We start from the raw sequence: 16,811 nt of genomic DNA, 5'->3' as shown, positions 1-16,811 counted from the left end.
CTTGATCTCCTTGACCTCGTCCACACGGTATCCTCCGATCGATCTATTTTTGTGGACATGGCAGAGTGCTGTAGATTGCAGAATCCCTCCTCTGTTCTGCTAAAGACAGGGTACTCTGAACTGTCACTTAGCAGCCTCTGTTCCTCTTCGGGGGGGCCCTGGGGTGGGGAGCTAAAGGTGCCTAATGCCCCAATGCCTCCATCTGCCCCAATGCCTCCAGCCCTCCCCGGCGTCCTGATTTGGGAGAGCTCCTGCCCCCTGGCATCAGCATGCGAGAGCGGATTTGCCCCTCACCGACTCACACACCAAGTTTGCCCAAACATTTCCCCCTCTAATTTTGTAGAGGCAGTGTTGGAATATTTACTGATAAATGATAGGAAAAGAAGATAAATGCAGCAGCCAGGAAACCAGCTTATGGAGCATAAATTTCATCACTGAGGCTTATTTGGCTGACACAGCACATCACCTACTCTCCTCCTCACTGCACTTCTCTCTGGAGATAATCTCCCCAAACCCTACTTTCTTTGGCTTTCCCTCCTTAGTTCCTCAGCCCAGAAGAGGCTGTTCTGTTTGGTTTACATGACTGAGAGGGCAGGAGGCCACTAATCGATTAATAGGCATTCCTTCTTGGGGCGCCTGGGTGGCTGAGGTCATGATCTCACAGTTTGTGAGTTCAAGCCCTGCATCAGGCTCTCTGCTGTCAGTGTAGAGTCCACTTCAGATCCTCTGTCCCCCCACCCCCCACCCCCGGGCCCCTCCTCTGCTGGAACTCTCTCTCAGAAATAAAAATAAAACATTTTTTTTAATAGGCATTCTTTCTTTCCCCTATTGTGAAAAGGATGGGTTTCCTTGCTGCTTCTGTTGGCTTCTACATGTTAAGACCCATCAAAAGTAATACAAAAATGGCTTATTGGCATGTGGCTGTCCTAGAAACATTTAAAAATAACAAAAATGAAGTTGATGCACCATACTCTCAGACTTCCAATACATCTGGATGAAAAGCTAGAGTTGTAAAAGCAGCTAATGTTTATTGAGCAGCTACCATAAGCCAGATACTGTGCTAAGTGCTTTAGGTTAATAATCTCAATTGCTCTTCATTATGTTTCCATATTATAGATACTATTCTAGGCCTCAGGGGGAACTGAGGCTTAGGATAACTTGCCTAATGACACGTAAAAAATGGCAGAGTCTGGATTCACACACAGGTCCATCTGACTCTAAAGTCCATGACCTTGACTATTTAATATTCTTCTAACAAGTCGAACTGTCCAGTATTGGAAAGGGCCACTTTGACAGGTAATGAGTGATTCCTGATGTGGAGAGGTGTTTAATCAGATACTGGATTACCGGAGTAATCTCAAAAATCTGCTCTACCAATATAGCTCGTTCTAATGTCTGTGATGATTCCCTATTTGCCAGCATTATGGCTTCTTATGAGTCCTCATTCTCTTATCATCATCCATGTCATCATCACCTCTCGTTAGCACATACGATGTGTCAGGCATCCTTCTGAGCAGTTTTACTTACATAATTTATTTAGTCAAAACTACCCTACAAAGTAGTTATTATTATTATCCCCATTTAGTAGATAAGGAACCTGAGAAGCAAAGTGCCTTGTCCAAGGTCAGACAACTAATAAGTAACAGAGCTAGGATTATAACCCAGGCATCTGGCTGTAGTACATTACACTGTCTCTTACTGTTTGATACATGTGCCATACTTTTTAAAAATTTATCTTTTTTATTATCATAGATATATATTTGTTGTAAAAAAATGCCAACACAAATATATAACACAGAAGTTGAAAGTCCCGCATAATCCAATGTCTCAGAGATAATTACTATTACCTTCACTAACCACACATTTATATATTTATTTATGGGTTATACTATAGACAATGCTCATTAATATGTATTTTTCATGTTTTTACCCCTAACAATTTATCTGCAATATTCTTCCATAACTCTTCAAAGCTCTACTACATGCTTTTTAATGACCATATTATATGATCATAAACATGGACCTCATTATATTGATCATAAACATGCACTGGTGTTTCTACTGGTGGACATTTGAGTTTTTTCTACTGTTTTGATATTATTTAAAAAAAAAATCTACAAGGAAGGCAGAAGACCCTCTTTCTGCATTACCCCCAAATAATACAAAAACAATAATTAGAATGAACATTTCACGGAAGCTTACTATGTGTCATACATTAAGTAAAGCACTTAAAATAGAATGCTCTCAGGCACACCTGGGTGGCTGAGTCAGTCAGGCATCCAAAACTTGATTTTGGCTCGGGTCATGATCTCACAGTTTGTGGGATCGAGCCATGCACTGGGCTCTGCACTGACAACATGGAGCCTGCTTGGGATTCTCTCTCTCCCGTCTCTCTGCCTCTTCCCTGCTTGTGCTCTTTCTCTCTCTCTCAAAAATAAATAAATAACCTTTAAAATAATAGAGTGCCCTTATTCACATTTTTAAGATTATTTAAAAATTTTTAAAGTAAACTCTCTGTGCTCAAACTCACAATCCCAAGATCAAGAGTCATGCTCTACAGGCTGAGCCAGCCAGATGCCCCTTCACACTTTTTTTTTTCCAACGAAGAAAGGAAGACATAGGAAGTCTCACTGCAAATGGGAAAGCTCAAATTTGAGCCCTGTTTTGATTTCAAATCACACTGCATACACACTTCTAAAGTAAGTGTAAGTGTTCTTTCTTAAGTCTTTTCATTTCACATTTACATATTCCATGGGGTTCTTATCCATTCCCTTCACTTCAGAATCTGTCTCCTTGAGCTCCTGGTCCATTCAGCCCATCAGACACTGCCAAGTGGATGCACTGTGGGCACCTCAAACTCATCCAAAACAGAAATCATATTCCTCACAACCCCTAGACATCCTCCAGGATGATCTCCACTTGTCAACACTATTTCATTTAATAGCATGGTCATTCACTCAACTGTCCAAGCTAGAAACTTCAAAGCTGTCTGTGACTCCTGCCTGTATTACACCCCACATCTAACTGGTTCTAAGGCTTTGTTACAAGAGACCACAAATTGTTTCTCAATCCATCCTCTCCACCTTCCTCCTACTAGGGCTTTAGATAATTAAGGCTCCTGACACCTCTCCCTTAGACTGTTGTATCTGCTCGTAACTGATCTCCCTACTTCTAATCTCTCCCTAGGTCCCATCTATTCTCCCATTGCTGTCAGAGGTAATGTTGTAAAGCTAATAATTGATCATGTCATATCCTGCTTATATTCTCAGTAGTAAGTTTTAAACTCCTCAGCAGGGCACATAAAACATCCCATAATCTCACCCCAATTTATCCTTCCAAACTCATCTGCAGTATATTCTTACCCATGTACCTTAAACTATGACCACCCCTGATCACTTGTGTTTTCTCAGAACTATCGATATCTCCATGCCTCTATGCTTTTGTTCATGCTACTTGAAATGCCCGCCTCTGGCTTCTCTTCTACCTGCTGATATTTTACTTTTCTTTGAAGACCCAGCATGCTGCCCCCAACGTACATACAGTTTCCACCCTTATCTCTAGCCTCTCAATTTATTACTTGTCCTCTTTGTTTACATTTCTGTTAATGCTTTACTATAGACTAGTAATCTGGTCACATGTGTCTGTCTTTCTGAAAGGACTCAATCTTAAACATATTAGTATTTCTTGGGGCACCTGGGTGGCTCAGTTGGTTAAGCATCTGACTTCAGCTCAGGTCATGATCTCACAGTTCATGAGTTCAAGCCCCGCATCGGGCTCTGTGCTGACAGCTCAGAGCCTGGAGCCTGCTTCGGATTCTGTGTCTCCCTCTCTCTCTGCTCCTTCCCTGCTTGCACTCTGTCTCTGTCTCAAAACTGAACAAACATTAAATTAAAAAAATATATATTAGTATTTCTAGTGCTTAGAAGAAGCTTCACATGTAAAAAATTAAAACTGGAGTTCATTTGTGATTTAGGTAAAAGACTACACTGCCTCAAAGTTTACTTCCAAGGCTGAGATTTTCTGTGCCTTTCTGATACACTAAAATCTTACTTGAGGATTGCAATGATCATTTAACCTTAGAATTAACTCCGATTTCAAGGGCCCATTTCTGCTTTCATTTCTTTGCAGAGGCTTTAAAAGCCAAGCATTTGGGCTCTTGGCAATGAACGCCCAGTCGAGTGTTGTCATTGGATTTCCGGAGGAGGTGGGGTAAAAAATACAAGAGCACATCGGAAAACTAGCGGGGCTCCAGAACATCTGGGATTGATTATTCCAGTGAGTTGCTCGAGCAAGGAGAACAATTCTCATACTAGTTTTTTTGACATCTGGGCTTTGGCGGCTACCCCTATGGCTTTCTCAGCAGTGCTTGAGGAGTGAGATATGGCTTGTTTCAGTGGAAGAAAAACCTCCAGTGACTCCACTTCTCCTACAGCAGAGGCCTCCAGAAGACCCTTTTCTTCTTACATGGATTTTCTTAGCAGGTCCAGGTCTTCTTGTCATTTACACAGAGAATTAATCTCCCCATACCCAGAGAAATTCATCCTACCTGGGGTCTGAATTAGGTTATACCACCCCCCTCCCAATTCCTCTTCCTCCTATGATTCTTTTCGAACCATGGACAAGGAACAGTAAAAGACTGGGAGGAGAAGCAACCTCAGGCTACGGTGGAAGTGGATTCACTCCAGCTCCTGCAAAGTGCCTCTTATTAAATACAAGCTGAGTAGGACTTTAGTTCCAGTTCTGAGGGAGAAGGGGGGGGTGAAGGGTGTTTTGCTAACATTTATTGAGCACATACTCTGCCAGGCACTGTCCTATGCATGTTATATACATTATTTTATTTAAAACTCGCGATGATTTACTATGGTATACTATTATCTGTAGTCTAATGATGGAGGAACCGAGGTTCAAGGAGGTTAAATGATTTTCCCGAGGCCACATACTTAGTAAGTGGCAGGGGCAGTTTAAGTTGACAGGGATGAATCCTTTCATCCTGTCACGGGGTGAGATGTCTACTCTTTATGCATTACTCCTAATGTAAAATAATAATAGCTGCATGATATACAAAAGCTTTTTATTTAAACATTCGGACCTATTACCTCTAGCACATCAGAGAGATGATGGTGATGATGATGGTGACGAAGGTGATGATTCCAACATTCACTGAGCATTGAAGACCTGCCAGGACCTGATCTAGGGGTGCTGTATTATATGTGATCTTATTCTCAGAAAACCCACTTTTTGAGGAAGGTATTATTACTTTCTTGATGAATATACAGAGGCCGAGAAAGGCTAAGTAACTTCACCTAGGTCAGAGAGCTGAATGTTGAAGCCTGAGTTTTAAATCCGGACAGCCTACCTTCAGAGTGTAAGCTACATTGCCTACAGGGAGCACATTCTGGAGTTAGAGAGACCTGGTTTCGAATCCCAGCTCTGCCTCTTCCTGGGTAAATTAACTTGAACATATCGGTCCTCAGTTTCTCTGTATGTAAAATGCACCTCTGGAGACTTACCTGCTAACCAGGTGTCTCCATATATATTCTCAAGTACATGAGAGTCAAAACCCTTATTCTATAGGAAATGGAAGTGCATTTTTGAAATACGATAGAGGTAGGTTCAAATCTTACTACTTAATACTTACCAGCTAGGTATTTAAAAAAGATACTCAAACTTTCTGATTCTCAGTTTCATCACCTGAACATGGGAGGCAAAAATACCTACCTAATAGGAATATTTGTGGGTTAGAAATAGTAGATGTATTTTACAATGCCAGGGAATTGGAAAAAGTTCTACGTTATACTCATTATTTAAATATCGTTATGGCTCTCGACCAGGAAAATATACTTTCATATGCACCAGCAGGTAGGGGGCCAAGTTCCCCGTTTACCGTCCTAACACAGGCATCACTAGGGAGGCTAGAGAACCCCCTTCTGAAAGGTGATAAAACAGGAGACAGTCTTCTGTTGGGCCTACTTTAGGTGTGGCTCTGACTCAGGTAGGTGGGGATATGATGGGCCGAATGTGTTCTCTCTGCTCATCTTGTCCCTCACCTGCCCAGCTTGCTGAGAAAGGTACCAATTGTGAGCTGCCTCCAGTGAACTACAGTCAGGGTCCTGACTCTCGCTCCACAACAATGTCCCCTCCCCCCCCGCCCCTTTATTAGGCTCTAGGGGGAAAGCATGTGGCCGTTAGAGTCACACTTACTTAGATCCAAACCCTCTGTCAAATGAGAGCTATCATACTGAGTATTTGTGAGGATTAAATTCTTTATGAAAATGACTTAGCTCAGTTATAGGGGCTTAGTATATACTCAACAAATTTTAATTTTCATCTTTCTTAGAAGAGAATAATTCAAGGTCAACGTCATTCTGAGATGAACACAAAGATAAAGAAGGATGCAAATCTTCACAAAACACTCTTTTAGCTTAAATTCTAAATATTTAAAAAAAGATTCTCAAGAGCCTCTTTTATTACTAATTTTAGAGCTAATTAAATCCCCCCAAAACTTGTCTTATATTTAAGGACCTAGATTTTATATATTCATTGAATATATTCATTTACTTTGAATATACTCAATTGAATATATTCATTTACTTTGAATACCTTGTCACAGGCTAACAGCTGAGATACTCTTAGAGGACTTAGGTCTAATGCTCAGCATTGAAAGAGATACTATAAGTACTAAATATTATTGCAGCAGACCCCTACGGCATTGGCTTCTGACAGACTACTAGAAATCGACTAGTTACTCCACAGGATTTGGCCACATCCATAGTCCAGGTTGGCATTATGCCCCCCTAGCAAGAATCGCAGAGGCGCTCACCCCCTAACTGACTGAATCTGGGCAAGGCCATGCTATCCACAAATCCATACTGATGACCCGGTTGGTGACCAGGGCCACAACTCACCTCTGCATTAGGGTAAGGAGGTCTTTTGTGTCTCTGCTTTTACTGTGCTCTCTTCCATATAAAAGGATTTGAATCATCAGACACTGTAGGTAAGTTGAGAAACATAGGTTAAAGAGAATCAGATAGCCAGCACCTTCTTTATAAACCAAACTCAGAAGAGCATCACTGGAACTGAGGTATCACGAGTTTCCGTGTCAAATTCCTGCCCTGCATCCCCCCTCCTGGTTCCCAGCCAAGGAGGAAAAGGAGACTGAACGGAAGGCTCCGCACACCTCCATGCTTTATGTGCGTCATTCTACCCCACTGCACCTGCCACCACCATGTGGCTATGGATAACGAGAGTAACAGGGCCCAAACATGGCTGTAGTAGTGGTTTCCATCAAGATTTTCCAAATAGGTATGACCAAATGGATGGATATAAATGAAGTTGGGTGTATGGGTCCTAAATTTGCATTGCATTCTCAAGCTGTATCACTTTACTCTTTTTTTTTTAAGTTTTTTATTTGAGAGAGACAGAGACAGTGCGAGTGGGGGAGGGACAGAGAGAGAGAGAGAGAGAGAGAGAGAGACAGGAAGAGAGAGAATCCCAAGCAGGCTCCACACTGTCAGTGCAGAGCCTGATGTGGGACTCGAACCCATGAAACCGCGAGATCATGGCCTGAGCCGAAACCGAGAGTTCGACGCTCAACTGACTGAGTCACCCAGGTGCCCCTATATCACTTTACTCTTAGGCAGTTTTCCAGTTAAAATTTTATTATGGACCTCTCTTTCCAATCAAGATGGAATAATCAGGATCAGATTTACACTTGCACACGAAATAACCAAAAAATGAAAAAGTAAACAAAATATATGAAGCAATCCTTAAGACACTGAACATCAGCCAACAAAGAACAGTGATCCCTGAGAGAGGGAAACAAGTGAGATAAATCCTAAAACTGCCCCGAGATTATTGCTTTGAGAGTAGTTCCAGGTCATGATGCAGGGAAGGGAACAGAGGGAAGCTCAGCAGACTCCCTAAGTTGAGGATAAGGAGCTGAGAGTCCCCGGAGACCCTCAGAGCTGAGTAAAAAGAGAGGAGACAGCTGAGAAAAAGATCCAGGAATATCTGTGGTGGATCCCCCTTGTGTATTCAGCAGAGTACTGACTAGCACGTCTATGTGAGAAAACTGCCTAAAGCTGGGAAAGGAATCAGCTGAAGGGGCTGGCGGGAACAGGGCCTGGTGCTTACACAGGGCTGGGCACAGGGCCTGTTTCAGTCAGCCAATCTAGCTCCTCATGGCTCATGGAGCTTTGGGTGGCAGACTCAGAAGGCTTCTGCCTCAGTAATGGGGGATAATTAGCCCTTCACTGACTCCTGCTCTAGTCTCATCTACTGAATCTTAAAAAGCAAGACCTAAAAGGACTACACTATAATTAAACTGAGTTCCAGAACAAAGTTCAAGAATACTTATAGGAATACAAAAATATCCAACACCCAATAAGGTAAAATACACAACACCTGGAATCCAAACAAAGATTGCAAAAGCACGTAAAGAAGCAGAAAAGTGTTATCCATATGAGAAAAATGTATCAATCAAAACCAACCCCAAACTGACATAGACGTTAGAATTAGCAGAGAAGTATATTATAACTGTTATAACTTCATTGCATATGTTAAAGAAATTAAATGAGGACATGAAAAATTTATTTTTTTTAAAGATCCAAATCAAACTTCTGGAGATGAAAATGTAAAAAGATGGATGGGAGGGATTAAGAGCAGGTTTGATATTAGAGAAGAAAAAAATTAGTGAACCTAAAGGCACAAGAATAAGAACTATCCATAAAGAAAAATAATAGATTATAGCAGTGGGTACAGAAAAATAGTTTTTACAATAGCCAACACCCAATTGTATAAAATCCGACATCCATTCCTGAGTTAAAAACAACTCCTTAGCAAACCAGGAGTAGAAGGGAATCTCCTCAACCTGATAAAAGGTATTTATAAAAAAGTCAACAGCTAACGACAAACCTAATTGATGAAAGACTAAAAATTTTCCCCCTGAAAACAGAAATTAGACAAGGTTGCCTGTTCTCACCACTTCCACTCAACATTGTACTAGATGTTCTGGTCAATGTATCAAGAAATAAAAGGCATCCAAATTGGAATGAAAGAAGTAAACTTGAGGGGCACCAGGGTGGCTCAGTTGGTTAAGCGTCTGACTTCGGCTCAGGTCATGATCTTGTGGTTCATGGGTTCAAGCCCAGTTTCAGGCTCTGTGCTGACAGTTCAGGGCCTGGAGCTGCTTCAGATTCTGTGTCTCCCTCTCTCTCTGCCCCTCCCCCACTCATGCTCTACCTCTCTCTCTCAAAAATAAATAATAAGACATTAAAAAAAAAAGAAGTAAACTTGATTTGCAGATGACATGATCATCCATGTAGGAAATCTGATGAATCTATAAGCAGCTACTAGAATAAGTGAGTTTAGCAAAGTTATGGGACCCAAAATTATATATTTAAAAATTGTTATATTTCTATATACTAGCATCAACAATCAGAAATTGAAATTCAAATATGATACATTTAAAATAGCAAAAATTGGAAATCAGTCTGAATAAATCTAAGGAAACGTGCACATGACCTGTACATCAAAAACTACAAGAAATAGGGGCGCCTGGGTGGCTCAGTCGGTTAAGCGTCCGACTTCGGCTCAGGTCATGATCTCGCGGTTCGTGAATTCAAGCCCCGCGTCGGGCTCTGTGCTGACAGCTCAGAACCTGGAGCGTGTTTCAGATTCTGTGTCTCCCTCTCTCTCTGACCCTACCCCGTTCATGCTCTGTCTCTGTATCAAAAATAAATAAACGTTAAAAAAAAAAAACTACAAGAAATATTATTGGGAGACATTAAAGATGACCTACACAAATGGGAGAATATCACGTGTTCATGGGTGAGAAGCTCAAGATTGTTAAAATGTTAATCCTCCCCAACCTGATCTACACATTCAATGTAATCTCAAGCTAAATCTGAGCACATGTTTTTGGGGAAACCGATACAGTGATTCTAAAATTCCTGTGGAAACGCAAAGAACCGAGAATACTCAGAACAACATTGAAAAAGAACAAAGTTGAAAAAACAACACTACCTGATTTCAAGACTTGTGTTAATGTTTTTATTTATTTTTGAGACAAAGACAGAGCATGAGCAGGGGAGGGTCAGAGAGAGAGGGAGACACAGAATCCGAAGCAGGCTCCAGGCTCTGAGCTGTCAGCACAGGGCCCGACATGGGCTCAAACTCCCAGACTGTGAGATCATGACCTGAGCTGAAGTCGGACGCTTAACTGACTAAGCCACCCAGGAGCCCCTCAAGACTTGTTTTAAAGCTACAATAATCAAGACAGCATGTATTGACCTGAAGATGGAAAAACAGATCAGTGGAACAGACAAGAGTCCGTAAATAATACACACACACACACACACACACACACACACACACACTGAATTTTTGACAAAGGTGCAAAGATAATTCAGTAGAGAAAGGGATTTCATTTCAATAAAAATGGTGCTACAATCTCGCGGTCCGTGAGTTCGAGCCCCGCGTCAGGCTCTGGGCTGATGGCTCGGAGCCTGGAGCCTGTTTCTGATTCTGTGTCTCCCTCTCTCTCTGCCCTTCCCCCGTTCATGCTCTGTCTCTCTCTGTCCCAAAAATAAAATTAAAAAAAAAAAAAAAAAAAAGTTGAAAAAAAAAAGTGGTGCTAGAACAGCTGGCTACCCACATGCTAGACAAACAGATAAACAAACTGGGATCCATTCCTAGTACCATACAGGAAAGCTGATTCAAGTGGATCATAGGCCTAAATGTTAAACCTAAAACTACAAAAAATCTAGAAGAAAAGATAGGAGAAAAATATTTTTGACTTCGGTCAGGCAAAGATTTCTTAGGTAAAACACCAAAACGCAATCCACAAAAGAACAAATTGATAAACTAGACTGCATGAAATTGCAAAGCTTCTGCTCTTCAAAAGACGCTTGTTAAGAAAATGAAAAGGCAAACTTCATGCCAAAATATTTCCAAATCATATATCTGATAGAGAACTTGTATCTAGAATATATGAAGAACTTTTTTCCCACTTTATAGTATTTATGGCATGAACTAGGAACATAACATGTTTACACAAACACACAACAATTGTACATTGGCATCTTTACGATATTTTTTTACTTTATTTTTAAAATTTTTAAAGTTTTTTTAAATTTATTTTTGAGAGAGACAGAGACAGAGGGTGGGTGGGGGAAGGGAAGAGAGAGAGGGAGACACAGAATCCGAAGCAGGCTCCAGGCTCCAAACTGTCAGCACAGAGCCTGAGGTGGGGCTCGAATCCATAAACTGTGATATGACCTGAACTGAAGTCCGTCGCTTAACCGACTGAGCCACCCAGGCACCCCTGATCATATCACTTTCCTAAACCTCTAGTGCAAAAGGCCCTGCTGGTCTCCCCTTCCTTGTAAACCCCTGCCTCTCCCAGTTCATCTTGTACTGCTCTTCTCTTTATTCTGGACACACTCCCTTTTAGTCTTTCCCTGTTTCATCTTGTCTCAGAGTCTTTTTTTTTTTTTTAATTTTTTAAATTTACATCCAAGTTAGTTAGCATATAGTGCAAAAATGATTTCAGGAGTAGATTCCTTAGTACCCCTTACTCATCTAGCCCATCCCCCTCCCACAATCCCTCCCGTAACCCTCAGTTTGTTCTCCATATTTAAGAGTCTCTTATGTTTTGTTCCCCTCCCTGTTTGTATATTATTTTTGCTTCCCTCCCCTTATGTTCATCTGTTTGGTATCTTAAAGTCCTCATATGAGTGAGGTCATATGAATTTGTGTTTCTCTGACTAATTTCACTTAGCATAATACCCTCTAGTTCCATCCACATAGTTGCAAATGGCAAGATTTCATTCTTTTTGATTGACAACTAATACTCCATTGTATGTATGTATGTATGTATGTATGTATGTATGTATGGGTGTATTTTCTTTATTCATTCATCCATCAATGGACATTTGGGCTCCTTCCATACTTTGGCTATTGTCAATAGTGCTGTTATAAACATTGGGGTGCATGTGCCCTTTGAAACAGCATACCTGTATCCGTTGGATAAATACCTAGTAGTGCAATTGCTGGGTCGTAGGGTAGTTCTATTTTTAATTTTTTGAGGGATCTCCATACCGTTTTCCAGAATGGCTGCACCAGTTTGCATTCCCACCAGAGGCAACTTTACAATATTAAAGGAGTCATATACAAGTCTACAGGCATCATATACAGTGTGGTTAGAATATATAAAGAACTTGTAAAATTAAGTTAATCATAAGAAAGCAAACAACTAATGAAAAGTAAGCAAAAGATTTGGATTGTCACTTTACCCAAGAAGATAGACAGATGAGAAATTAAGTACACAGAAAGATGCTCAAGACAAACACAAATTAAAACCACAATGAGAGGCACCTGGGTGGCTCAGTTGGTTGGGCGTCAGACTTTGGCTCAGGACATCATCTCACTCTCGCTGAGATCAAACTCTTGGTGAGTTTGGGCCCCACGTCAGGCTCTATGCTGACAGCTCAGAGCCTGGAGTCTGCTTCGGATTCTGTGTCTTCCTCTCTCTCTGCCCTTCTCCTGCTCACACTCTGTGTGTGTGTGTGTCTCTCTCTCAAAAATAAACATTAATTTTTTAAAAATAAAAAAATTTTAAAAAACCACAATGAGATACCATTATATACCTATTAAAAACACTGACCACACCAACTACTGGCAAGAATGTGGAGGAACTGAATTCTCATACCCTTCTGGTGGGAATATGTAATATAATGTAACCATTTTCCAAAATTTTGACAGTTTCTTATAAAGATAAACATGCACCTATCATATTACTTAACCACTTCACTCCTAAGTATTCACCCAAGAGAAAAAAGTACATATCCATACGGAGACTTGTGCATGAACATTCAGGGCAGTTTTATCTATAAGAAACCCAACTGTAAACAGCCAAATGTTCATCATCAGATGAATGGATAAAAATATCATGGCATCCATACAATGTAATACTCAGCAACAAGAGTAAACCATGGATACACACAATAATATGGACAATTCTCAAAATAATTATGCTGAAAGAATGATTCAAAACTGTGTAACTATAGGATTTTACTTATATAAATTTTAGAAAATGCTAATGTATCTATGGTGACAAAGCAAATCAGTTATTGCCTGGGGGTGGGAGTGGGGGAGGGGTGAAGCTGATTATTTACAAAGGGGAATGGGGAAACTTTTGGGGGTGACTGATACATTCATGATCTTGATTGTAATAATGGTTCCACAGGTCAATAGAGATGTCCAAGCTGATCAAATTGTACACTGTAAAACGTGTGCCGCTTACTGTATGTGAATAAAAAGTATTCTATCACCAGATTGTAATTTTTAATGTTTGTCTTTTCTTTACCTTCTCACCCCCACCATACTGCATTTAACTTTGATTCCTTTTACATGAAAACTGAACTGCCCAAGAAAAAACATTAGACAAAAGTGTCACCAGGATTCTGTATGTATGGCCCCCTTTGTGCTCTATTCTGTCTGCCAAAGGGGCCTCCTCTTAGCATCAATTTTTGCTGAGGTTTCTTACCTTCTTTTTAGCTCCAGGAGCAGTTTCCAATCCCCAGAACAGCATCTATTAACATAGTCTAATTCAGAAACTTCATCACCGGCATCCCATTGATGGTGGACATTCAGCATGAGGAAGGTGTTCAAGCCTCAAAACAACAGCCTTACTGCCAGCATGCCCTTCTATCCCTCTCCTCCTTTCTGGCCTGGGACATTGAAGTAGGGACTAAAGCCCTAAGGATAAAAGCTCATGGCAAAGATGCAGCCCCGCCTACCTTACAGTATCCTAAATCTCCAAGTTGAGTCCCTTTCCAAATGGATGATGTAGCTGTGCCATCAAACAGCCACTGCCAGGTAAAATCTAGATCAGGCTCTCCTTCCATTTTGTGTAGAACATGGTAAGCCCTTATAACAGGTGTGCTGTTGTTTTTTTTTTTCATTTCAGAAAAGTTGTCTTCAATGATTTCTTTGATTACTGTTTCTATTCCAAGTATTAATAGTGCTTTTTTCAGAAATATATACAATTCTTTAGGTGAATCTCTACTTTGCCCTCTACATCAACTACTTTCTCATTATACCACCTCTCTCCCTTTGTCAGCATTCTAAGACAGCTTTTTGAGTCTGTCCTCTACATCTCTGATTCTTTCAACTGGCAGGATATTGCATCTCTAGAAGTATTAAAAATACAGATTCTAGACCAACCTCTTAGAACTTGTGACTTAAGAGTGTGAGGTGGGGCTCAGGAATCATTTTTTGTTAGTTTGTTTCATTTTTGTTTTGATTTTTATTGAATGCTGCAATTTTAGACTTGGGAAATGTTGCTCCCCATCACTATGACATGTTAAGACAGTCTTTACCATTTTCCATGTAGATTTGAATTTTATATTTGTCCCTTCTTATTTCACTCCTAACATTTTAATCTCATCTCATCTTTTGGCCTCAAGTTGTCACCGTTTCACCGTTTCATTTTTAAGTTTTCTCTCCTTATAGGTTTTTCTGCTCCTATCCATAAATTCATGCTTTCCTTGAAGATACTATACTGGTCACTGTAACTTATTTTCAGAAGGCTTTCTTTTTCTCAGAATCTTCAAAATAAGACCCCCTTTCTCCTGCTATTTACTATTGTCATACTTATTTTCTGATTATGTTTAGTTAACCTGAAATGAGATAAAAATCTCTCCAGACCTGATGTTTGCCAATGTATATGTGTGGATGGCTTTTGACTCCTCCCTCTGCTTACATGAGTATTGGGTGATCTTTACCAACTTTTTCTCCAACATTGAACAAACTTAGATTTTATGTAGAGACATCCTGACCACTCTTACCAAGTCTTTAGCCTTGGTCTGTCAGTAGACTGACTAGCTGGAACAACTGTTTGGTCACACCTCTTGCCAGATTCTACTACAAGACATGAACTTCCAGTGTTGTCTGAGCCCCCTGGAAGGGGAATCAGTATTTGGGTAAGAATGGCTTATATAAGGTGTTCCTGACTCTGCCCAACCTTGGGTGCTGCCACGGCTGTACCTAGATTCCAACACTGGCATGTTACTCTTCTATTTTTAAAATTTTTTAATGTTTTTTATTTATTTTTGAGAGGCAGAAAGGGACACAGCATAAGCTGGGGAAGGGCAGAGAGAGGAGACACAGAATCCAAAGCAAGCACCAAGCTCTGGGCTGTCATCACAGAGCCTGGAGTGGGGCTCCAACTCGTGAACCATGAGACCACGACCTAGCCGAAGTCAGACGCCCAATCGATTGAGCCATCCAGGTGCCCGTGGGGTGTTATTTTTTTAGGACTCTGGTGCAAGCATAGGCACAGTAAATTTCTGTATCTCCCTCAGCACATCTTAGAAAGTGAATTTTTACTTCACTTAAAAAAGAAAAGAAATAGAGAAGGAAGAAGAAAGGAGGCAGGAAAGAAAGACAGGAAGTGAAGGGAAACAGAGAGGAGGGGAGGGGATAGGAAGGGAACATATGCATGCATACACACACACACACACACACAAACACACACACACACACACACACACCTCACTCCTCACATAGTGCTTACAGGCCCAGGAGAAAATGCGCAAACCAACCAGCATGCACCTTCCTTAGCAGCTGAATCGCCTTTCTGAGGTCTCCTTTGGCAAAGCAGATCCTGCCCATGTTGTAAAAAGTTTCAGCCACTTTGTCACTACAATCACCATAGCTGATGACCTGAGACTTCAGTGAGGCCTTTAGCAGTCTGTAAGCTTCCTAGGGAATTAAAAAAAAAAACGTTTTTAAATAATCCTGGCAATTCTGAAGTAATATGCCATTTCTATTCCGTAAACTCTATGGAGGTGGCATTGTATGCCTTACCAGGATCTGTCAGTTGTGATATGTCACCTAAGCAATGTGTTTCTATGAAGAGTTGAAATTTCATGCTTATATTTAATAATAACAGTTAACTCATAAATAATTATTTAATCTTCATGGCTATTCTATGAGAGAGGAACTATTATTATACTCATATTATAGATGAAGGAATGGACCCTAGTAAAAGCTAAGGATCTTGTCCAAGATCACACTGCCTCTAGTTGATTTGCCTGTTCATATTTACCTGTTTTTCTCCATTTTGGACAAGCCATTTGCAAAATTCTTCAATGGTTGTCAGTGTTTCATAATCCGTTGGGCCCAATGTTGCTTGATATGCACTGATACTTTTTATAAAATATATCTCCACAGCATCTGCAAAAAAAGGGAAACACTAATTAAGGCAAGCTGCTAGCCTTTCCAAGTATCTAATACCAGCTTTTCATACTTCAAGTCCATGCCTGTTCTCATTCCAGGTCTCATAAGGACCCTCAGAAAGTCTGAGATATAATTTGATGGCATCAACTGATGTAATTTTATTCTCTTGATTAAATGCATGGATTTTTCTGTAGGGAAAGAAAGCTACGTCTGAACAGGCTTATCCCAAGACCCAAAATGGTCACCATATTAAACTCCCAACTGTAATGAAAGACTATATATTTAACTAAATTAAACTCTGATAGAGAGTATTATTTACTGGGATTCCTGTTAGGGTGTGTGTGTGTGTGTGTGTGTGTGTGTGTGTGTGTGTGTGTGCCTATGTGTGTTAGAGAGTTTTTGTTTCAAAAGTACTTTAAATGTAGTTGTTATTGCTTAAAAGTTTACTTTTAATGTTGTCTTTTATTCCAAACATAATAGATGTTTATGGAATCAGTCTAGAAAATGCAATAGAAGCAAAAAAAAAGAAAAAAAAAAGAAATGAAAATTATCTCCACACACACTACTCA

The 16,811-nt window shown here is 40.4% G+C and overlaps 1 protein-coding gene across 9 annotated transcripts in view; it reads right to left on the bottom strand.

Moving 5' to 3' along the window:
• Window positions 1-16,811, bottom strand: part of TTC23L (tetratricopeptide repeat domain 23 like) — a 58,770-nt gene that overhangs the window by 4,515 nt on the left and 37,444 nt on the right. For 7 of the 9 annotated variants that reach the window (XR_014137887.1, XM_081796030.1, XM_060634457.2 and 4 more), the window contains 3 exons: window positions 16,112-16,239; window positions 15,616-15,765; window positions 6,906-6,988 (listed from right to left, as the gene is read on the bottom strand). Coding sequence is in view for 8 of the 9 variants with exons in the window: in XM_081796030.1 (XP_081652156.1) it covers window positions 6,906-6,988; window positions 15,616-15,765; window positions 16,112-16,239 (361 nt within the window). In the remaining variant the exon portion in view is untranslated. Of the gene's footprint in view, window positions 1-6,905; window positions 6,989-15,605; window positions 15,766-16,111; window positions 16,240-16,811 lie in introns of all 9 variants that reach the window. The other 2 variants (XM_081796035.1, XM_060634463.2) reach the window with 1 other exon arrangement.

The sequence above is a fragment of the Panthera onca genome, chromosome A1, assembly GCF_046562875.1.
Source record: "Panthera onca isolate mPanOnc1 chromosome A1, mPanOnc1 haplotype 2, whole genome shotgun sequence".
Lineage (NCBI taxonomy): Eukaryota > Metazoa > Chordata > Mammalia > Carnivora > Felidae > Panthera > Panthera onca.
Note: the sequence above shows the minus strand (reverse complement) of the source record. Positions and strands in the feature narration are given on the sequence as shown.